Below are 23701 nucleotides of genomic sequence, written 5' to 3'. Positions count from 1 at the left end.
TTTTGGCAATTAGTTGAAACTTTTGAAGGTTCATAGAAGTAATTGTCGACATTATCCCAAACACTACATGTGTTTTCTGAAAAATGTTACTGAAGATTATTGAAAATCTGATTTGCCTATTATTATAGTTGATGTTTATTTCTTTGTAGGAATCAAGTCCTAAAAAGGAACAGAAGGTTTCCACACCTCTATCTACTGTGGGTCGTGCACCTTCTCTAAATGCTACGCCTATTGGAGGTCTTGCCAGCTCCACTTGCTCTGAGACTATTTGTCTGGATGACTCCTTAGATGAACAGCTTTCATTCAAAACTCCTTCACTAGATTCAATTTCTGAAGCTTTGGCTGTACTAAACAATGGATCTGGCCCCTCATCCAGTTCTCACACAGAAACTCCAACCTCTCGACCAAAAGTTGCCCTAAGAGAAGAAAAGCTAGCTTCTATCATGAGCAAATTGCCATTGGGTGGTCCTAAAAAGGTTGATACTCCTCATCATACCACTAGTCTCATTGCAGGCCACTCAACCCCTGTACCAAAGAAGCCCCAGGATCATGCAACAGCCCATTCAACCATGGTGTCTGGGCTCATTGCAGGTTCTTCCATTCAGAATCCCAAAGTGTCATTGGAACCACTACCGGCCAAGCTGCTTCAGCAAGGATTGCAAAGGTCTTTGCAAGCTGAGGTATCCTCATCTTCTACACCTGCTAAAATGAAAGCATCTTCTGCTTCTCAACTTAAAGCAGCATGCGCTTCTTCCACATCACCATCTTCCACTTCAGTGCCATTGACGTCCTCTTCACATGCCCAAGTTTCTTCATCCTCATCACAAGTACAAAACTCTTCTTTGCAGACAGTCAAGCTCAATCCACCCATTCAGCAAAACTATGTTACTCCTTTGCAAGCTACAATAAGCAAATCCCATACTAACCCTGTTGTACGCCTGACCAGCAGTCCCCAGATCTCTTCCACATCGCCCATTATCAAGACATCGGAAAAAACAGCTGGTTATAGGCCACCTTCTTCACCATCTCCAGGCAGCAGCCAGCATACACCTGTATCTCGAACAGCTGCCTCTTCTACCTCTAGTAATTTAATGTCAAGAAATGTTGGCTCTCACAGTTCAAGCCCAGGTTTTAAGTCCCCTTATACCATGGCTCCTTCACCCAAACCTACCACTTCTCCAAGTTCTTCCAGTTCATGTACTTCTGTCCCCCAAAATACGCCACATCATAAATTGGCAAGTGGAATAAACATTGGACGTCCTTCACCCACAGTTAGCCCAGTATCTTCTGGTCGTGGCGCAACAGTTTTTCAGGGAGTGAGACACCCTTCTGCACCTCCCAAGATTCCCAGCTCTTCTCCGAAATTAGTATCGCCTATAAGGCAGCCAAGCTCCTCTCCAAAAATAGCTGTTCCTTCTACAGTACCGTCTCCTGTTCCTTCTACAAAACTTTCCAGTCCATCTCCAAAAATGCAAAGTCAATCTCCAAAACTACCCAACCAACCTACAAAAGTCCCCAACTCTTCTCCTAAGTCAGTAAACTCTGCACACTCTGGGCCTATAAAATCCCTAGTTCCCAGCTCTGTAATAAATGTTCCTATCAGCAGAGCCAATCAAAATTCAAATGTTTCAAATAGGACTCATATTTCTGGGGGGACAGGGAGCGGAGTGCTGGGTGCTACTAAACAGCCAATGCCTCACAGACAACCATCTGCCTCAGTGTCTCCTGTTGCAGCAGCTACTGTTCAGGTAAGTTATTGTACACTATTGCTTAGTGAGAAAAACAATTGTTTTCTTTTAACCAACAATATTACTGACTTTTTTTGTTAACAAAATGAACATTTTTCATATAGAACTGGGCACAGGATGAAAATGACTGGCACTTAATGAGTTAAATTTATATATTTTTTTAAAATGGTCCTAGTGAGTGGTTTCAGACAGTTTTCATTGGAGGTGTGTACTTTTCCCCTGTATGATGCTGACCAATCATAAGCAAGCAGCCACACTGAAAGGGAAAAAGAACACTGCACCATCATTGCGTAGAGCAGCTGTCTGTGTGTGAGCTGTAATGATACATCTCTGATCTCCTGGTCTAACCTGCATGAGTCGGTGTGAGAGGAGGGGCAGCACAGCAGAGCTTGGAAGTGTCTCATTGCAAATCTTTCTAATATTGCTAATATCTCTGCAATATGTCCAGTTTTAACATGACAAATTTGGTGGAAGGTCCTCTTTTCATTAGCCACTTTAACCACGGTCTTTGCCCTGGTGATCACCCCCGCTGCTGCTGGCGGTTCCATCTCCACCTCCATTGCTGCTGCATCTCCTCAGACCGCTCCTGCCTCCCTGCGCCTGACAGCCCCCCAGCTCCAGTGATCGCCCCCAGCTCCAGTGATCGCCCCCTGCTCCAGTGATCGCCCCCTGCTCCAGTGATCGCCCCCTGCTCCAGTGATCGCCCCCTGCTCCAGTGATCGCCCCCTGCTCCAGTTATCGCCCCCTGCTCCAGTGATCGCCCCCTGCTCCAGTGATCGCCCCCCCGCCCCGCTGATTGCCCCCTGCCCTAGTTTTCCCATTAAGGTTAGAGTTGGGCTAAAGTTGGGGTTAGGGGTGTGTTAGGGTTAGGTTTGTGGTTAGGGATGGAGTTAGAAAGGGGGGGGTTCCACTGTTTAGGCATATCAGGGGCTCTCCAAACGCGACATGACGCCCTCAGACCATTCCATCAAAGTCTGCATTCCAAAATGTCACTACTTCCCTTCCGAGCACTGCCATGCGCCCATAAAGTAGTTTTCTCCCACATACGGAGTATCTGCGTACTCGGGACTAATTGGACAACATCTTTTGGGGTCCAAATTCTCCTGTTACCCTTGGGAAAAAAATTGGGGACTAAGAGATCATGTTTGTGGAAAAAATGTTTTTTGTTTTTTTTTTCTCACGCCCGGGCACTATAAACTTTAGTGAAACACCTGGGAGTTCAAAGTTCTCACCACACATCTAGATAAGTTCATTGGGGGGTGTAGTTTTCAAAATGGGGTCACTTGAGGGGGGTTTCCACTGTTTAGGCTCACAGGAGCTCTCCATATGCGACATGGTGTTCGCTAACGATTGGAGCTAATTTTCCATTCAAAAAGTCAAATGGATGGCGCTCCTTCCTTCGGAGCCTTGCTGTGCGCCCAAACAGTGGATTATGACCACATATGAGGTATCAATGTACTCAGGAGAAATTGCCCAACAAATTTTAGGATCCATTTTATCCCGATGCCCATGTGAAAATGAAAATATCGAGACTAAAAACATTTTTGTTGGGAAAATTAAAATGTCCATTTTTTTTTCCTTCCACGTTGCTTTAGTCCCCGTGAAGCACCTGAGGGTTAATAATCTTCTTGAATGTGGTTTTGAGTAGCTTGAGGGGTGCAGTTTGGAATGGTGTCACTTTTAGGTGTTTTCTGTCATGTAGGCCCCTCAAAGGGGCTTCAAATGTAATGTGGTCACTAAAAAAAATGGTTTTGTAAATTTTTCTGGAAAAATGAGAAATTTCTGGGTCATGAAGGGGTTAATAGTCTCCTTAGGAGACTTGAAGCTATGATTGTCACCTGTGCTATGCATAGCAAATATCACAATCTGTGAATGCCAGCCAAGGGCTGGTGTTCAAAGGAGGATTGTGATGACAGGCATGGGGGTCTTCAGATGACCCTCAGCTATCTTGACAACTCATCACATGATGGGCTTGCCAATGGGTGGTATCTATGACTAGTTTCCTGTCTGCGTGAGCTAAATGCCGCTGTCAGTGATTGCCTACAGCATATAACTGGTTAACCCACAGCTGGTTAACTGATCCACCCACAGCTGTTAGACACATGGTGGCTGTCACGTGCGGGGAAAGATGCAGGCTCAGCATGTGAGCCCGCATCAAAGGCAGGGACATGGTTGTGAAGGTGTAAAAGCTACTGAAACAATACAGCAAAGAGATGCTAAATATTAAAATACATAGCAGAATGTATCAGAATGACCACTAAGGAATGCATCATAAACAAATACTGATGTAACCCCTTAACGTCCGCCGATACACCTTTTAACGGCGGCAGTTAAGGATACTTATTCCTCAGCGCCGCTTTTTAACGGCACTGAGAAATAGGTGTATCAGTATAACCTGATTTCGGTCCGTTTTTACCGACCCCAGTGTTGCAATCGCCGTTATTAACGGAATAACGGCGACTGCAAAAAAAAGTCAGATTTCCCATTTAGTTTCTCACTCCTCTGATGTGATTGCACATCAGAGGAAAGTAGAAATGGGGTCTCCCGATCTCTCCCGACACCTCCGGTGTCCCTGGACCCTCCTGCATCCCCTCATGATGCCCCCCGACCGGCGGCGGTGTCTTCCGGGAAGAAAATGGCAGCACATGCACAGTGCGCCCGCTGAGATCTGCCGGCCGGCACCCCACAACAATAGGAAATTTTTCCTATTGGTTCATTTTGATCACTGTTATAGACCCTATCACAGTGATCAAAATAAAATAAAGGAGAATTTGATACACTATTTTTTTTATCATCCCCTTAGTTATGTAAAAATAATTAAAACATTTTTTTTTATTATTTCCATTTTACCGTTAGGGTTGGGTTGGACTGTGGCTAGGGTTGTGATTAGGGTTGTGCAGTGGCGTAGCTAGAGCTTTCGCCGCCCGGGGCTGTTCCCGAGTTTGGCGCCCCCCCCCCCCCCCCCCCCCCCGGCCCCATACCACGCAAAGGTTACCAAAAATAGTATACGACAGAAGGCGCAGAGCCCCGCGTATACGACAGAAGGCGCAGAGCCCCACGTATATGGCAGACGGCACACAGCCCCGCGTATACAGCAGAAGGCGCAGAGCCCCGCGTATACGGCAGAAGGCGCAGAGCCCAGTGTATACGGCAGAAGGCGCAGAGCCCAGTGTATACAGCAGAAGGCGCAGAGCCCAGTGTATACAGCAGAAGGCGCAGAGCCCCGCGTATATGGCAGAAGGCGCAGAGCCCAGTGTATACAGCAGAAGGCGCAGAGCCTCGCGTATATGGCAGAAGGCGCAGAGCCCAGTGTATACGGCAGACAGCGCAGAGCCCAGTATATACGGAAGGTGCAGAGCCCAGTATATACGGAAGAAGGTGCAGAGCCCAGTGTATACGGCAGAAGGTGCAGAGCCCAGTGTATACGGCAGAAGGTGCAGAGCCCAGTGTATACGGCAGAAGGTGCAGAGCCCAGTGTATACGGCAGAAGGTGCAGAGCCCAGTGTATACGGCAGACAGCGCAGAGCCCAGTATATACGGAAGAAGGTGCAGAGCCCAGTATATACGGAAGAAGGTGCAGAGCCCAGTATATACGGAAGAAGATGCAGAGCCCAGTATATACGGAAGAAGGCGCAGAGCCCAGTGTATACAGCAGAAGGCGCAGAGCCCCGCGTATATGGCAGAAGGCGCAGAGCCCAGTGTATACGGAAGAAGGTGCAGAGCCCAGTATATACGGCAGAAGGTGCAGAGCCCAGTGTATACGGCAGAAGGTGCAGAGCCCAGTGTATACGGCAGAAGGTGCAGAGCCCAGTGTATACGGCAGAAGGTGCAGAGCCCAGTGTATACGGCAGAAGGTGCAGAGCCCAGTGTATACGGCAGACAGCGCAGAGCCCAGTATATACGGAAGAAGGTGCAGAGCCCAGTGTATACGGCAGAAGGTGCAGAGCCCAGTGTATACGGAAGAAGGTGCAGAGCCCAGTGTATACGGCAGAAGGTGCAGAGCCCAGTGTATACGGCAGAAGGTGCAGAGCCCAGTGTATACGGCAGAAGGTGCAGAGCCCAGTGTATACGGAAGAAGGTGCAGAGCCCAGTGTATACGGCAGAAGGTGCAGAGCCCAGTGTATACGGCAGAAGGTGCAGAGCCCAGTGTATACGGCAGACAGCGCAGAGTCCAGTATATACGGAAGAAGGTGCAGAGCCCAGTGTATACGGCAGAAGGTGCAGAGCCCAGTGTATACGGCAGAAGGTGCAGAGCCCAGTGTATACGGCAGACAGCGCAGAGCCCAGTATATACGGAAGAAGGTGCAGAGCCCAGTGTATACGGCAGAAGGTGCAGAGCCCAGTGTATACGGCAGAAGGTGCAGAGCCCAGTGTATACGGCAGAAGGTGCAGAGCCCAGTGTATACGGCAGAAGGTGCAGAGCCCAGTGTATACGGCAGAAGGTGCAGAGCCCAGTGTATACGGCAGACAGCGCAGAGTCCAGTATATACGGAAGAAGGTGCAGAGCCCAGTATATACGGAAGAAGGTGCAGAGCCCAGTATATACGGAAGAAGATGCAGAGCCCAGTATATACGGAAGAAGGTGCAGAGCCCAGTATATACGGCAGAAGGTGCAGAGCCCAGTATATACGGCAGAAGGTGCAGAGCCCAGTGTATACGGCAGACAGCGCAGAGCCCAGTATATACGGAAGAAGGTGCAGAGCCCAGTATATACGGAAGAAGGTGCAGAGCCCAGTATATATGGAAGAAGGTGCAGAGCCCAGTATATACGGAAGAAGGTGCAGAGCCCAGTGTATACGGAAGAAGGTGCAGAGCCCAGTATATACGGAAGAAGGTGCAGAGCCGGCCCCCGCGTATACGACTGACGGCACAGAGCGAGGTTCCCCTATAACAAACACCTAGCCGATCTTCTTACCTGAACATTCTCATGTACACTCATACATCGGTACATACTGCGCACTACATAACCCTCGTACAGCAGTTAGTACACAGCACAGCCGTCAGCCTACAGTGTGACGAGTCCTCCCACACACATGACTGATCACAGGTATCTACGACGTCGGGGTCAGGAAAGGTCCTTTGGCTCAGTCCATCCTGACCGAAGGGGGGGGTGTTACAGTGTCCTGGGCTATGGAGATGTGTGCACGCACTGTGTTAGGCATGCACGCCACCCCCACATGTCTCTCCACTCTTTAGAGACACCACACTCTGCTCCTTTTCATCTGCAGCGTCTCAGTGATGCAGAAACAGTGCTTGTGATGGAGTCGGAGCGTCACAGCTTTGGACTACAATACGCCCCCCGCATTGTGCCGCCCGGGGCGGCCCGCCCCCCCCTTCCTACGCCACTGGGGTTGTGGGTGTGTTGGGGTTACAGTTGGAGTTAGAATTGGGGGGTTCCACTGTTTAGGTACATCAGGGGGTCTCCAAACGCGACATGGCGCCACCATTGATTCCAGCTAATTTTGCATTCAAAAAGTCAAATGGTGCTCCCTCCTTTCTGAGCCCTGCCATGCACCCAAACAGTGACTTTCCACCACATATGGGGTATTGGCGTACTTAGGAGAAATTGAACAACAAATTTTATCGTCAATTTTCTCCTGATACCCTTGTGAAAATAAAAAAAAAATTGGTTCCAAAGTAAATTTTTTGTGAAAAAAGTAAAATGTTCAATTTTTCCTTGTACATTGCTTTAGTTCTCGTAAAGCACCTAAACGGTTAATAAACTACTTGAATGTGGTATTGCGCACCTTGAGGGGTATTTTCTGTTATATTGACACACACACACCTCCCCCCCCCCCCCCCCCCCAAAGTCACTTCAAATGTGAGGTGGTCCCTAAAATAATGTTTTTTTAAAATTTTGTTGGAAAAATGAGAAATCGCTGGTCAACTTTTAACGCTTATAACGTCCTAACAAAAAATTGTTTCCAAAATTGTGCTGATGTAAAGTAGACACATGAGAAATGTTATTTATTAACAATTTTGTGACACACAACTCTCTGATTTAATGGCACAAATACTGTTTGAAAATTGCAAAATGTTCAAAAGTTTTTACCAAATTTCCGTTTCTTTTTATTTTTTTTTCATAAACGCAAGTTATATCTAACAAATTACCACTAACATGAAGTATAATTTGTCACGAAAAAAACAATCCGTGGGATACATGGAAGCGTTCCAGAGCTATAACCTCAAAGTGACAGTGGTCAGACTTGTAAAAATTGGCTTGGTCATTAACCCCTTAATCCCATATGACGTACTATCCCGTCAAGGTGACCTGGGACTTAATTCCCAGTGACGAGATAGTATGTCATATGCGATCGGCCGCGCTCACGGGGGGAGTTCGGCCGGGTGTCAGCTGACTATCGCAGCTGACATCCGGCACTATGTGCCAGGAGAGGTCACGGACCGCCCCGGCACATTAACCCCCGTCACACTGCGATCACCTGCGTGCTTCCCTGAGACCCTCGGAGCAACGCGATATGATCGCGTTGCTCCAAGCGTCTCTTACCTCCTCTCCCTGCAGGCCCGGATCCAAAATGGCCGCGAGGCTGCATCCGTGTCCTGCAGAGAGGTGGCTTACCAAGCGCCTGCTCAGAGCAGGCGCTGGTAAGCCTGCAGCGCTGTAAGTCAGATCGCTGATCTGACAGAGTGCTGTGCAAACTGTCCCCCCCCCTTTCCACATGTGTAAAATAAAAAATAAAAAAATTCCTTAATAAAGGAAAAAAAAAAATATTCCCATAAATACATTTCTTTATCTAAATAATAAAAAAACAATAAAAGTACACATATTTAGTATCGCCGCGTCGGTAATGACCCGACCTATAAAACTGTCCCACTAGTTAACCCCTTCAGTGAACACCGTAAAAAAAGAGGCAAAAAACAACGCTTTATTATCATACTGCCGAACAAAAAGTGGAATAACACGCGATCAAGAAGACGGATATAAATAACCATGGTACCGCTGAAAACGTCATCTTGTCCCGCAATAAACGAGCCACCAAACAGCATAATCAGCGAAAAAATAAAAGTTATAGTCCTCAGAATAAAGCGATGCCAAAATAATTATTTTTTTCTATAAAATAGTTTTTATCGTATAAAAGCGCTAAAACATAAAAAAATTATATAAATGAGATCGCTGCAATCGTACTGACCCGAAGAATAAAACCGCTTAATCCATTTTACCAAATACAGGACGGTATAAACGCCCCCCCCACACCTTAAAAGAAATCCATGAATAGCTGGTTTTTGGTCATACTGCCTCACAAAAATCGGAATAAAAAGCGATCAAAAAATGTCACGTGCCCGAAAATGTCACCAATAAAAACGTCAACTCGTCCCGCAAAAAACAGGACCTCACATGACTCTGTGGACCAAAATATGGAAAAGTTATAGGTCTCAAAATGTGGAGACGCAAAAACTTTTTTGCTATAAAAAGCGTCTTTTAGTGTGTGACAGCTGCCAATCATAAAAATCCGCTATAAAAGTAAAAGAAATCCCCCTTCATCACCCACTTAGTTAGGGAAAAATAATAAAATAAAAAAAATGTATTTAATTCCATTTTCCCATTAGGGTTAGGGTTGGGGTTAGGGTTGGGGCTAAAGTTAGGGTTAGGGTTGGGGCTAAAGATAGGGTTAGGGTTTGGATTACATTTACGGTTGGGATTAGTTAGGGGTGTGTCAGGGTTAGGCCGGTTTCACATTTGCGGTTGTGTCTGCAGCGTTTCTTCCGCAAATATCCGCATGCGTTGTGTATTCCTAACTTTAACATTAGGGACGCATGCGTTCGCGATCGTTCGCGTTTTACCGCGTTTGACGCCGCATGTTTCGTTTCGTCGTCTGCGGCATTTCGCGGAAATGCAACATGTAGTAATTTTTGTAGGCGTCAATTTACCGCCTGAAGACGTATGTGGTCGATTGCGCAAGGAATGCGCCAAAAAAACGCATTGCTGTCTATATGAACGCATGCGTTCACAAGCACATGCATTTGCTTGCTTTTGTGAACGCATGCGTAACACCGCAGAACAACATGTCTAGACACTAATTAGTCACCCAAGTCACCCCAAACAAGGAGTGAACAAATTATAGGTAAGTTATGATGATATCATAATAACCAGCACCTCTGCCTTTATCACCCACTCCTGGTTTTGGATTACAAATACTAATATTAAATACCGACCAAATACTGCCAGTTTTAGGACAGTCTTGGTTTGTAGAGGAAATACATAGGAGACACGGTTAACACAATCAAGAAAATAGTTTATTAATGAGACATATTATTCACATTTTAGAAAATTACTTGTACAGATAAAATTACAACAGGACATTTACACAACATTGTCCTGCCATGACACACGTCCAATGTCAGAATCAAAAAAGGCAGCAAATTGGTCCCGCATGTGACCAACTTCAGCAGTTGACCGCAGCGGGTGATGCTGGTAATCGGGCAGTGGGTGTGCAACTGGTTCATCCAGTTCAATGTTGGGTTGCTCCTTTGCCATTATATAATTGTGCAGAACCACACAGGCTTTGACCACCTCGTCGACTGTTTCCACTTTTAGATTTATGGCTGATGCAAGAATGCGCCATTTAGCGACCAGAATGCCAAAGGTACACTCTACTGTTCATCGGGCCCTGGTCAGTCTGTAGTTAAAGATCCTCCTAGTGTGGTTCAAGTCCCGACTGGAATATGGCTTCAGTAGGTTTTCACACATCTGAAAGGCCTCATCCCCAACCATAACAAATGGCATTGTTGGACCTTGAGTGTTGGGAAGCGGTTGTGGCTGTGGAAAATTAAAATTTTTGCCATACACACGGCGGCCCATATCAGAGTTCTTAAGTCTGGGAATCGTTGCCACGGCCAAAAGCTCCAATGTCCACGGCGATGAAGCGACAGTCCGCATCGGATATTGCCATGAGCACAACAGAAAAATGTTTTTTTGTAATTGTACTCCGATCCTGTTCTGGCTGGTTTGATAATGCGAATGTGCTTTCCATCCACCGCTCCCAAACAGTTGGGGAAATCACACACATTCCAGAATTTTTCCGCAATTTCAAGCCACATTTCCGCGGTGGGTAGGGGTATAAACTCATCCCGGAGTACATTCCACAAAGCCCGGCAGGTGTCCGCAACTATTCCGGACAGGGTAGAAATTCCGAGCCAGTATTGGAAGTGGAGGGATGATAAACTCGCTCCAGTTGCAAGAAATCTGTAAGAAAAACAAACAAAAAAAAATTACAATCTATTCTATTTATGGTGTGGTTACGCTAAAGACAGAAAGGAAAATACCCCAAAAATACATGTCAGAACACCCAAAATTTGGACTGTCATTGGTTTAGATTTGGAACGTACCTTAATGTAACCAGCAGACGTTCCTCGGGTGGAATCGCTCTACGGAGCTGGGTGTCCTGTCTCCGTATGGCTCCTTGGACACGAGCAAGCAAATCCCGGAACGAGTCTTGCGACATCCTTGTATATTCATGGAATTTCTCCGGGTTGGCATCAAGCTCGCCATACAGCGTGTGATAGGCTCCACGGCTCTCACGTAGTTCGATAATGGGGTGTCTCCAAAAACGCCTACGATGTCTCCTTCTCCATCTTTCGCGATTTCTGTCTTGCTCCTAAGCAAACGCACAGGCAAGAAACAGCTTGATGCTTAAATCCAGGTTGAAATAAAAGCTCTCCATGCGAAGATCCATTCTGACACAGCATACAGGAGCAAAATCTGAAGATTTCAGCTGTTCAAGGGTCTATATATTGAGATCCCATAATACACGCCCTCTGTAGTCCCATTGGCGGTTTCTGGTTATCTCGATTTTTCTCCTGTAAAATTTGTCACCATGCGCACCAAAAACGCTAACGCAGGGAAAAATGCATAGAAAAGCGTGCAAATGCGGCGTTTTTTTACCCGCATGCGTTTCTGCATGCGTCTAAAAAACACCGCGTTTGTACACGTTTTCAAGCGTTTTTTCCTGCACTTGCGGATGCGGTTTAAACGCTGCGGATTCGAACGCCAATGTGAAACTAGCCTTAGGGGTGTGGTTAGGGTTACCGTTGGGATTAGGGATAGGGGCGTGTTTGCATTAGGGTTTCAGTTAGAATTGGGGAGTTCCCACTGTTCAGGCACATCAGGGGCTCTCCAAACGCGACATGGCGTCCGATCTCAATTCCAGCCAATTCTGCGTTGAAAAAGTAAAACAGTGCTCCTTCCCTTCCGAGCTCTGCCATGCGCCCAAACAGTGGTTTACCCCAACATATGGGGTATCAGCGTACTCAGGACAAATTGTACAACAACTTTTGGGGTCCATTTTCTCCTGTTACCCTTGGTAAAATAAAACAAATTGGAGCTGAAATACATTTTGTGTGAAAAACGTTAAATGTTCATTTTTATTTAAACATTCCAAAAATTCCTGTGAAACTCCTGAAGGGTTAATAAACTTCTTGAATGTGGTTTTGAGCACCTTGAGGGGTGCAGTTTTTTGAATGGTGTCACACTTGGGTATTTTCTATCATATAGACCCCTCAAAATGACTTCAAGTGAGATGTGGTCCCTAAAAAAAAAAAATATGGTGTTGTAAAAATTAGAAATTGCTGGTCAACTTTTAACCCTTTTAACTCCCTTTCAAAAAAAAATGTTGGTTCCAAAATTGTGCTGATGTAAAGTAGACATGTGGGAAATGTTACTTATTAAGTATTTAGTGTGACATATCTCTGTGATTTAAGGGCATAAAAATTCAAAGTTGGAAAACTGCGAAATTTTCCAAATTTTCGCCAAATTTCCTTTTTTTTCCACAAATAAACGCAAGTTATATCGAAGAAATGTTACCAGTATCATGAAGTACAATATGTCACGAGAAAACAATGTCAGAATCGCCAAGATCTGTTGAAGCGTTCCAGAGTTATAACCTCATAAAGGGACAGTGGTCAGAATTGTAAAAATTGGCCCGGTCATTAACGTTCAAACCACCCTCGGGGCTTAAGGGGTTAAGGACAAAGTTGGCTCTGTCACTAAATGGTTAAACGCTGAAATTTTAATTTGTACACTGCAGATGCCCTACATTAGATGGGGGCCAGTGTAGTTGAGCTACAATCATTGTATTAGGCTACTTTCACACTAGCGTTAACTGCATTCCGTCACAATGCGTCGTTTTGCCGAAAAAACGCATCCTGCAAAAGTGTTTGCAGGATGCGTTTTTTCGCCATTGATTAACATTAAGCGACGCATTGTGACGGATTGCCACACTTCGCACCCGTCGTGCGACGGATGCGTCGTGCAGTGGCGGACCGTCGGGAGCAAAAAACGCTACATGTAACTTTTTTGCTCACGACGGTCCGCTTTTTCCGAAACTCCGCCCCCACCTCCCCGCGCTTCCCCGCACCTCACAATGGGGCAGCGGATGCGCTGGAAAAATGCATCCGCTGCCCCCGTTGTGCGGCGGAGACAACGCTAGCGTCGGGAACGCTAGTGTGAAAGAAGCCTTACTGTTTTGCCTTGTATATAATATTTGGAAAACAATGGAGAACAGAACTTGTATTGGTATCAATCAGTAGCGTAGCTACCAGGGGGGCAGAGGGTGCGGTCGCCCCGGGCCCCGAGCTCAGAGGGGGCCCACCTGGAGCTACGCTACCCTTAACTATATTAGCCTACTTGCACGCCAATATAGTTGAGCTAGCCTCTGCAGCAGAGCAGGGACAGAATCTCCCTGCACTGCCGCGGTCTGTCCTGTAGAGGAGCATGTACCCGGGGACGCTGGGTGCCAGCACTGTACCTGCTGCCTCCAGCAGAGCATACTGCAGACACGCACACATTGCCGGCTGTGTGGTGTCTGCAGCTGAAGAGACTTCAGGACGCTGCTTCTTCCCTCCCTGAGCCCTGCATACAGGAGCAGGACAGGAGATAGGACGACGTAGGAGCTCAGGCTGCAGGGGGCTGGAGGTGACTGCACTGTGCAATAAGGAGGAGGCAGGACACTGCTCCCCTCCTGACAAGTCCCTGAGATTTCTTGCATCCGTTTTGCTCTGTCTCTGTCAGTCTCTCTCAGTCTCTCTCGCTCTCTGTCTCTCTCTGTCTCGCTCTCTCTGTCTCTCTCGCTCTCTGTCTCTCTCGCTCTGTCAGTCTCGCTCTCTGTCTTGCTCTCTGTCTCCCTCTCACTCTGTCTCGCTCTCTCTGTCTGTCTCACTCTCTGTCTTGCTCTCACTCTCTGTCTTGCTCTCACTCTGTCTTGCTCGCACTGTCTTGCTCGCTCTCTGTCTCGCTCGCTCTCTCTCGCTCACTCTCTGTCTCGCTCACTCTGTCTCGCTCTCTGTCTGTCTTGCTCTGTCTGTCTCGCTCACTCTGTCTCGCTCTCTCAGTTTCGCTCTGTCTCGCTCTCTCTCAGTCTCTCTGAGTCTCTGTCTCTCAGGGTCAGTCACTCTCTGTCACTCTGTCTCTCTGTCAGTCTCTGTCTCTCACTGTCTCTCTGTCTCAGTCTTTGTCTAGCGCTCTCTCTGTGTCAGTCTCGGTCTCTGTCAGTCTCTCTCTGTCACTCTCTGGCAGTCTCTCTCTGGCTCAGTCTTTGTCTCACTCTCAGTTTGTCTCTGTCTCGCTCTCTGTCTCGCTCTCAGTCTCTCTGTCTCTCTCTCAATCTGTCTGTCTCTGTCAGTCTCTCTCTGTCTCTCTCAGTCTCTCTGTCTCAGTCTAGGTCTCGCTCTCTCTGTCTCAGTCTCTCTGTCTATCTCTCTCTGTCTGTCTCTCAGTCTCTCTCTATCTCTTGTAATGTGGTCCTGCAGCTGGGGTCAGGGTCCTATCAGTCCAGTGTGTGTCATCTCATATCAGTAAATACAAGGTAACAAACATCATAAAAATCCCCATAAAGTTGAGTATAAGGCTACTTTCACACTAGCGTTAACTGCAATACGTCGCAAATGCGTCGTTTTGCCGAAAAAACGCATCCAGCAAAAGTGCTTGCAGGATGCGTTTTTTCTGCATTGACTAACATTAGCGACGCATTTGCGACGCATTGACACACGTCGCAACCGTCGTACGACTGTTGCGCCGTGTTGTGGCGGACCGTCGGGAGCAAAAAACGTTACATGTAACGTTTTTTGCTCCCGACGGTCCGCTTTTTCCGACCGCACAGGCGCGGCCGGAATTCCGCCCCCACCTCCCTGCACTTCCCCGCACCTCACAATGGGGCAGCGGATGCGCTGAAAAAATGCATCCGCTGCCCCCGTTGTGCGGCGGAGACAACGCTAGCGTCGGGGAGCCCGACGCTAGTGTGAAAGTAGCCTAAATATATATGATGAAAAACCGAATAGAATAAAAATGGGAACAGCCAGTAGGTGAGTATAGATAATTACAATCACATATAGATGCATATGTATACTCAGTCTGAATAACATGGCCCGCAAATGGGGAGAAGGGAAAAAAAGAAGAGATGACATACAGGGGGCGCACTTTCTTCTTTCATTGTGTGATATTTTACCTCCCCCTCCCCCCCCCCCCCCTTCTTCTGCTTTCCTCTTGTTTTCCATTCACCTCTTTAGGGTATGTGTCCACGTTCAGGATTGCATCAGGATTTGGTCAGGATTTTTCATCAGTATTTGTAAGTGGGTGATAAATGCAGAATTGGTGCATGTGTTTCTATTATACTTTTCCTCTAATTGTTCCACTCCTGGTTTTGGCTTACAAATACTGATGAAAAATCCTGACCAAATCCTGATGCAATCCTGAACGTGGACACATACCCTTAGGGTCTTGTCCAGACAAGAGTATCCCTTTTAGGGTTTCCTGGTTTAATTCAGGGACCTATTCCCATATGATGGACTCTATACGCATTTACTGGCTGTTTTTATTTTCTGCAATTTGCAGCCCACAGAAAGGGACAGAGTCCAGGATCCAAGAAAGATACAACGTGGGGGCTAAAGCGGGGGCCATTATACATTTTCGATTACAGCAGGATCATCTACTGAGGTTCCCCCTATACCCATGATTAAAGTGTGCCACCACAGTTGTAATCAAGGGTTAGGGGCCCACTCAGAAGGTTCGCCCCCCCTGAGCTGAACCCTTAGCTACGCCTCTGGTATCAATAGTTACCTACAATCCAAATCTGGAGGTGCTAAGGGGAGCTGCACGGAAATTACAACCTTTACTACAAAAAGATGCCAGATTACAATCCGTTTTTCCAGACACCAACTTTTAGGCAGCCCCCAATTCACATCAGGACTACAAGATCCCAGGTACTTTCAGCTGCATCACATCTAATGTGGTGTACCTAATTTTATGTTCCAGATGTCCAGCTGGGGGTCTGTATGTAGGGGAGACAGGCCAAAAACTGAGAATAAGGATAAATTCTCACCACCACTCAATAAGAGAAAAAAGAATGGATCTACCTGTGGCCAAACATTTTTGTATGCCTGATCATAGCACCATGGACCTGAAATTACTTGTATTGAAAGGTAATTTCAAATCTGAGAGACAGGAGAAACTGGGAGTATAAACTTATGACAACCTTTGACACACTTAGTGCAGTAATGAATGTGTCGCATAGATTTGTCTTTTTATACCAAATAAGGAATTTGCACTTCAGACCTTATGGGGCATCATAACACAGAACCAGACCCCAATAAGAGGACAATAAAACATTCACTCCTTATCACTCTCCCATAATGACAGTTCTGTGCTGTGTTGTGTATAAATATGTGATTCTTCAGATGTTGTATTAGTCTATGCCTGATGAAGAGGCCTGAGTAGTCTCGAAAGCTTGCAATTTGTTGCCATCTTTTCAGTTAGCCATTAAAAGGTGTCAACTAGTGATGAGCGAATATACTCGTTACTCGAGATTTCCCGAGCACGCTTGGGTGGCCTCCGAGTATTTTTTTTAGTGCTCGGAGGTTTAGTTTTTATTGCCGCAGCTGAATGATTTACATCTGTTAGCCAGTATACGTACATGTGGGATTCCGTAGCAACCAGGCAACCCCCACATGTACGTATGCTGGCTAACTGATGTAAATCATTCAGCTGCGGCAATAAAAACTAAATTTCCGAGCACTAAAAAATACTCGGACACCCGAGCGTGCTTGTGAAATCTCGAGTAACGAGTATATTCACTCATCACTAGTATCAACCAATAAGGACTCTCAATTCCAAATATTATTCTACAAAGATAGGGGACATTTGTGCCAAATTTTTCATCCAATTTGTGCTAGAAATAGTGTTGCTGTTATTTGCAACAAATATATAAATATCTTAGGGGGTTGAAAAATGTATTCCATCTTATTTTATGTATACAGACATTTTATGAGACATCCCCTTATTTGATGGAGAGTGTACACAAATTTAGCAACTTTTTATTTTAAAAAAAATAAAATTTGCGTTCAAAAATGTATCTGAATTCTATTTGAGCAGCAATCTAGTTTTAAATTGATGTGAATGGCGCAAATGACTCTAAATTCGAATAGAAGTGGCTTAAAGTGTCCCCCAACAGATTAGACTTAATTTTGGAATTAAAAGCACCAAATAAAATGGGTGTAATACTGATCTATGCAAGCCCAAATCCTGCTTTCAGCTGAGACGTGGATACTTTTTAAGCAATGCGCTCTCAGCAAATTCATGATCAGTTAATGTTCTGGTTTTCACCTCTCCATGAACGGCGTTCTCGTTCACTAACCAAACTAATCTGATGAAGAATTAAAACATAATACACTAGAAAGTTATACAAACTCATCCATGTGGTGTAAGCCTTGTTCCGGTCTCCTTTCCTTCTGCATGGTGGAAAACGAAATGCCACTGTCCATGCTGAAATTTCACCTTTTAGAACAATTGTATTGAAATACATGTGCAAATTTTAGTAGTGGTAATTGTTTTGTAAGGCTTCATGGATAAAATAGTCACCCATTGCAGGTCCAGCACTGCCTCTCAGCCTGCTCCTGGGCTTGTTGATGGACTGCAGCGGTGACGTCATGACTGCTATTACGTAGCTGCTGCCTGTAATGTCATGCACTCCACACCATAACCGTCTAGGGGTTCCAGCAGGGGTACCAGACCCAGATAACCAGTATATCCCACTGTGATCTAACACTGATGACTTCAACTGTTACTTTTTCAGCTGTACGGTTTTGTGTTTTAGACTTTTGTTGTTTTTGGTTACGTTTATCTCCAATTTTCACATTTTATTTATATATATGTATATTTTTTTTACAGTCTGCTGCAGCATCTCTACTTGCAAATACAGCACCGTTGACACTCATGGCATCACCACTTTCTGTAACAAACCCAAATGTGACAACCCCACTTAGTCCATTTGGCATGTTGGGCGGACTGGTACCAGTCACCATGCCATTCCAGTTTCCATTGGAGCTTCTCAACTTTGGGAGTGACACTGCTGGTGCGGTAACATCTCCAGGTTCTACCTCAGCAGCTTTCCACCACACACTCGCACAGAGTAAGACTTCTATTCTTAATACTTTATCAGATTGTATATTTTTAAACATGCAGTAAAGTGACAAATAAGCATCATTGTAATAATTTCAGAAATCAATAGTACACATGAAAATCAGAGAATTCTGCTTCTTGTTCCTCTAAGGCTGATCTTTCACTCTGAATTCATAGGTAAATCTGTTTTCAGTGAAGACACATTTTCTCATTACTGAGATAGAAGATGGTTGCTGCTTTCCAAACTTAGTGGCGAGGAGGAAGGAGATGGAGGCAGACGGATATTCTGCAAAAAATATTCCTGAAATGATGGTTCCAATTCTCCACAGAACTTTATAAGCACCAACGGCCATCTCCTTTCTCAGTTATGGGAACGTCTGTAATCACGGAAAATAGGTTTTACCTGTAAATTGAAAATGAATGATCAGTTCAGGAAGAAAGCAGATTTCTCTAATAAGATATAACGTTTCTTCTTTGTACCTGTACTATGAATTATGGGGAAAAAAGGAAAATGATGGTTACACTTTAACTTGAGATAACCCTCTATATCTTCATGTCATGGGCGTATCTACTTATTAAACAAAATTAAGGGCTTGTTATAGAATCCAGTGTATCCTTAGGGTTCCTTTCACAGAATGGATGTCAGAGGGTTAGTTGGCATCCATTTAAGTGGGCAGGTATTTGGAAGTATACCATTTTTAGTCTTCAAACTGTGCAAGAGAGTAGCTGTGCTTTTTTTTTTTTTTTTTTTTTTTTTTTTTAAAGAGTTGTCCCACAAAAAATACACAATCCTGTGTGGGTGTTTTATAATTTTTTTGTAATCCACCTATGGTTGGTGTTTCACTATATGCCCATGCAATCTCGTACATCCTTAAAGAAGTTGTCCACTACTTGGACAACTTCTTGTCATACCCTACGCTTGGCCCTGATAGAATAATAAAACCTATACTCCCCTCCCATGCCGGCACTATTCCTGTGGTGTCGGCAGTCGCTCTCCCTGAGGCTCTCGTGCAGTGTTGTCAGTCTAATTGGTCTGACGTCATCAATCAGAGACAAACAAAGGTCAACAAATCAGAGCACTCTAACCATTCGGCCAATCACGGCTTACGTAATAGACCTAAAAGGTCATTGTATACCATGGAGAATGTGGTGATTGGAGCGTATGGTGGGTGTGCGCAAACAGTGGGCACCCGAAACTGATCAGGAGACGGTGCATAGGTATAGTTGGTCCCCGAATCACTAATTCATTGAGACACTTAGTGACACTACCCACAGTGATATGTGTTCTTATTGATAAAACAGATTTTTTTGCATTGTCTGACCTCAATGTACAGAGTAAAATGAGCTGTGATTGGCCTAATGGTTAGTGCTCTGATTTGTTGACCTTTCTTTGTCTCTGACACCAGACCAAATCTTTTAAAATGGGTGGGGAACCTCAGGCCCCCAGGCCATTTATGGCCCTCGATGACTTTTTATCAGGCCCCCCGGGCAGATTCTCAGGGACCGCATTCTTGGGCGGGGAGGTGTATTTTGATTTCCACCAGCTCATTAGTTTCTTCTTGCTCTGTTAGCGCACACACACAGTGTTCACTTCTGAACACTGAAGGGCATGCAATGAGAGATTATATCCTGACACCAGTGCAAGAGTCAGGATGTACTTTGTGGGCAGAGTTTGTATGGCCCCTGAAAGATGGTATCAATATCCAAATGGCCCTTGGCAGAAAAGATTCCACACCCCTGGTTTAAAAGATCCAGTAACCCATGTACTTTCTCATTTCAGCCTCACACCCTCATGAAGCCAGTATAGCTAGCTGGTGAAACGTGTTGGGAAGGCCTAGGAGTTCTTTTAGTAGCTAGTTGGTTGTCTATGGGACATTTCATAATGAGAATAGTGGTAGCGGCCGCACCAATTTATCCCTTTCCCTAAAAACACATTCTAAATAAGACTAGGCATATAACCCTCAATGGCATAGATAGGTCTACTTAATAATATGGACAGAACAGGAGTTAAAAAAAAAAAAAAAGAAAACGGCTCACCTGTTAGACATGTGTAGTGGGGAAGCACATGAAGTCATCACATGGAACAAATGAAGCAGAAAATGGAGGAAATCCAGCTTCCAAAAAAATTCCAAATTTATTGAGAGTAAAGTATGTCCAGTCGAATGAAATCACATATTAGTGAGTAACGGATAATGAGTTTCGAACAGTAACATATTGTTTCTCAAAGAACAAGAGTTACTGTGCGAAACATGTTATCAGTTACTCACTAATATGTGATTTCATTCGACTGGACATACTTTTTTTCATTCTCAATAAATTTGGAATTACTCTGTCGCCTCATTGTGGGACACAGGACCATGGGTGTTATGCTGCTGTCCACTAGGAGGCGACACTATGCATAATCTGAAAAAGATTAACTGTGGCTCCTCCTGTGCAGTATACACCCCTGGACGGCATCAGCCTTCTCCAGTTTTTGCTTAGTGTCGCAAAGGAGGCACACCTAAAGATTTTTACTCCGTTTTCCGACGGGATTACAGATGAAGAAAAGAGGGTCTCCTGTGAGACTCCCGGCATGGCTCCTTCCTCGGCCCCCTATTATGGGGTGCCCAGTTGAAGTTGAGATGGCTATTCCCCATGCTGCTCCTTCCCCAGCCCCTCGGGTGCTGGTTCGAAGTCGAGACCCCCCCTCCTTCCCCAATTCCTTTTGGTTTCTGGGTTGAGGTCGAGGCGAGGATAAAGGCCCCTGAAGGTGACAACAGCACCCTCCCTATCCCCCTCTGGGGGTATTAGGTTGAGACACCTCAGGTAGGGCCTGTACAGGCAGCATCCTACAGCTCCCAGCAATGGGCCAGCATACTGTGCCTGCATCCAGGGACCCCAGCCCAGCTGCGGGCTCCTGTTGGGGCCGGGGGGAGTGCAGGCAGGCATGGCACATACAGACACAGGGCTCCTTGCGTCCCTGTCTCTGCGGCAGCACCAGCTCTATACTGCCTCAGGGGGACCCCTCACAGGGCCCCCCTCTCGCTTACAGCCCCACCGCTATCCTGCCTTTAAATCCGGAGGGGTCCGGTTCAGATCCGACCCCCTCCCGGACTTTCGCGCCGGCCTGGAGCCCTTCTGGGCCTCAGGCATCTAATTTAGGCCCCGGCTTCGGCCTAGCTGAAGCAGCAGCCTCCTCTCCGTCCCCCGGCCCGCCCCCCGGATGACAAATATGACACTCTACAGTGTCATACAGGGGGCGGATCGAGACAGAAAGGGCGGGTTTTTTACAGCCTTGCCGCCTTTTTCCAGCTCTCCGCCCCCTTCTCCTCCTCTCTTCTCTGTCTCTGCAGCCATTTTCGGCTGCAGATTAACCCTGCATCTCCCGGTCTGCAGGACCAGGACCAGGCAGCCAGTCTCCGGGGGGCACAGGACTGTGGATCTTCGGCGCTGGACCTCGGGGCACACTGGTGGGGTAAGATCACAGCTGGGTTCTTTTTACTCAGCTGTGAATCCATATTACCTATAAGGCTCACCTGTAGGTTCTCTACCCCTGTAAGGTCCATCTGCTGGCAGCACCTCTGCACTTTGTGCATTATGCAGGGCTCAAGATCCAAGAGAACCAGGCAGAACTGCTATTATGCATTCTGCACAGCCTGCGGGACCGCTCTCCCCAGTAGTAGCACGTACCCGCATTGTCAGAACTGTATACAAACTAATGTGTCACAGCCTCAAGAAGCCCCTGCCAATGCCTCGGTGTCTAATGCCACGCCGAAATGGGCTACTCAGATGTCGCAATCTACGACGCAGTCTATAGATAACCTAACTTCCACATTGCTTCAGGCTCTGCAGGGTCATGCCCCGGCTATGACCGTTACCCAGCAAAGGGAGAACTTGCGTCAGGGACAAGATGACCCTGGCACATCCACGTCTAGACGCAAGCGGATCCATAGATCAAGTCCATCTGCGTCATCCCATAGCACACGGTCATCCCCTTCTAGGGAGAGACACCGTAGCTCCAGGTCATCTAGACCGTCCCATTCCAGGGACAGACAATGCAGATCTCTGCAATCCCCAAATAGAGAGGGCCTCCTCCCCAGCCCACCCAGCAGGGGACGCCTCAGTGATACACAGGATTCGGAAGGCATCTGCGACTCTGACTCGGACAGAGAAACGGAGGGGTCCCTGATCCCAATCCCTCCTAGCAATACAGCGCTAGTTGAGGACATATCGTCCATCCATCGGGTGCTGGACATTTCTGATCCGCCACCAGAGGCCCCAGAACATAAGATTTCCTTTGAAGGACCTCTGAAGCCGCCTAAGGTTTTCTCTAACCACCCAGAGTTTAAGGCGATCATTAAAAAACAGCTCTCACAGCCTGAGAAAAAATTCGCTAATCGCAAATATCTGGAGGCGAGGTACCCCTTCCCACAGAAGGACACCAAGGAATGGACAGATCCACCTGAAGTGGATCCCCCAGTCTCCAGGCTAGCAGCACAGACCCTCCTTTCACTGCCAGATAGCTCAACCCTCAGGGACGCAGCAGACTGGCAGGTAGAACGCATGGCTCGTTCAATTTTCGAGGCAGCAGGGGCATCCCTGGCTCCCGCGTTCGCCTCAGTTTGGGCTGCCAAGGCCATCCTGGCCTGGGCAAAGAATTTACAAGCCTTCCAAGCATCCGCTCCTGAACTGTCGGACCAAGCGGTTCAAATTGCAGTTGTAAGCAGATTACATGCTCCAGGCAGCTCTGGATTCAGCAAGGGGAGTCGCGGGGATAGCATCAAACGCCATCACGATTCGGCGTATCCTCTGGCTGCGGGAATGGAAAGCGGACGCAGCCTCAAAGAAGTCCCTCACGCACCTCCCCTACCTCAGTGGGAGACTTTTCGGTGAACAGTTGGATACCATGATATCCAACGCCACAGGGGGTAAGAGTACTTCTCTTCCCCAACTGAAACCTAAACGCACTTACAAGAAGCGTAACCAAACTCGATTCCGATCCTTTCGGAATTCCTCCGGCTGGTCCGTCTCACGTCCAGTACAAAATCGTAACCGTTACCCACGCAGGGACAACTCACGATCGACGCAAAGGTCGGACAAGACCTGGCAGTCAAAAGCAGGCCAGTCTAAGCCCAGAGGAGGAAAATCTCAGACTTTCTCCTCCTCATGACTCACGGACTCGGGAAGACACCACACCAGTAGGCGGCCGACTTTTGCTCTTTCATCAAGTCTGGCTGCCTATTACAGAAGACAGGTGGGTCACAGAACTAGTGTCTTCCGGATACAAAATAGACTTCACCTCCAACCCACCGGACCGATTCTTCCTCTCTGTCCCCCCCCCCCAAAACAGCCAGCCAAGGCTCGTGCCTACCACCAAGCGGTCTCCTCGCTTTTTCAAGCAGGAGTCATAGTACCGGTACCCACGACCGACCGCTTCCGAGGGTTCTACTCCAATCTGTTCGTAGTTCCCAAGAAAGGAGGCAGCGTACGGCCCATACTAGACCTAAAACAGCTCAACAAATATATACGGGTCCGTCACTTCCGCATGGAGTCCCTTCGGTCCATCATT

General features: G+C 46.7%; 1 protein-coding gene across 3 annotated transcripts in view; it reads left to right on the top strand.

Moving 5' to 3' along the window:
* UBN2 (ubinuclein 2) overlaps positions 1 to 23701 on the top strand; it is a 155057-nt gene that overhangs the window by 122077 nt on the left and 9279 nt on the right. For all 3 annotated transcript variants that reach the window (XM_077275887.1, XM_077275884.1, XM_077275886.1), the window contains 2 exons: positions 150 to 1748; positions 17923 to 18163. In XM_077275887.1, the coding sequence (XP_077132002.1) occupies positions 150 to 1748; positions 17923 to 18163 (1840 nt within the window). The remainder of the gene's footprint in view (positions 1 to 149; positions 1749 to 17922; positions 18164 to 23701) is intronic.

Source organism: Ranitomeya variabilis, chromosome 8 (assembly GCF_051348905.1).
Source record: "Ranitomeya variabilis isolate aRanVar5 chromosome 8, aRanVar5.hap1, whole genome shotgun sequence".
Classification (NCBI taxonomy): domain Eukaryota; kingdom Metazoa; phylum Chordata; class Amphibia; order Anura; family Dendrobatidae; genus Ranitomeya; species Ranitomeya variabilis.
Note: the sequence above shows the minus strand (reverse complement) of the source record. Positions and strands in the feature narration are given on the sequence as shown.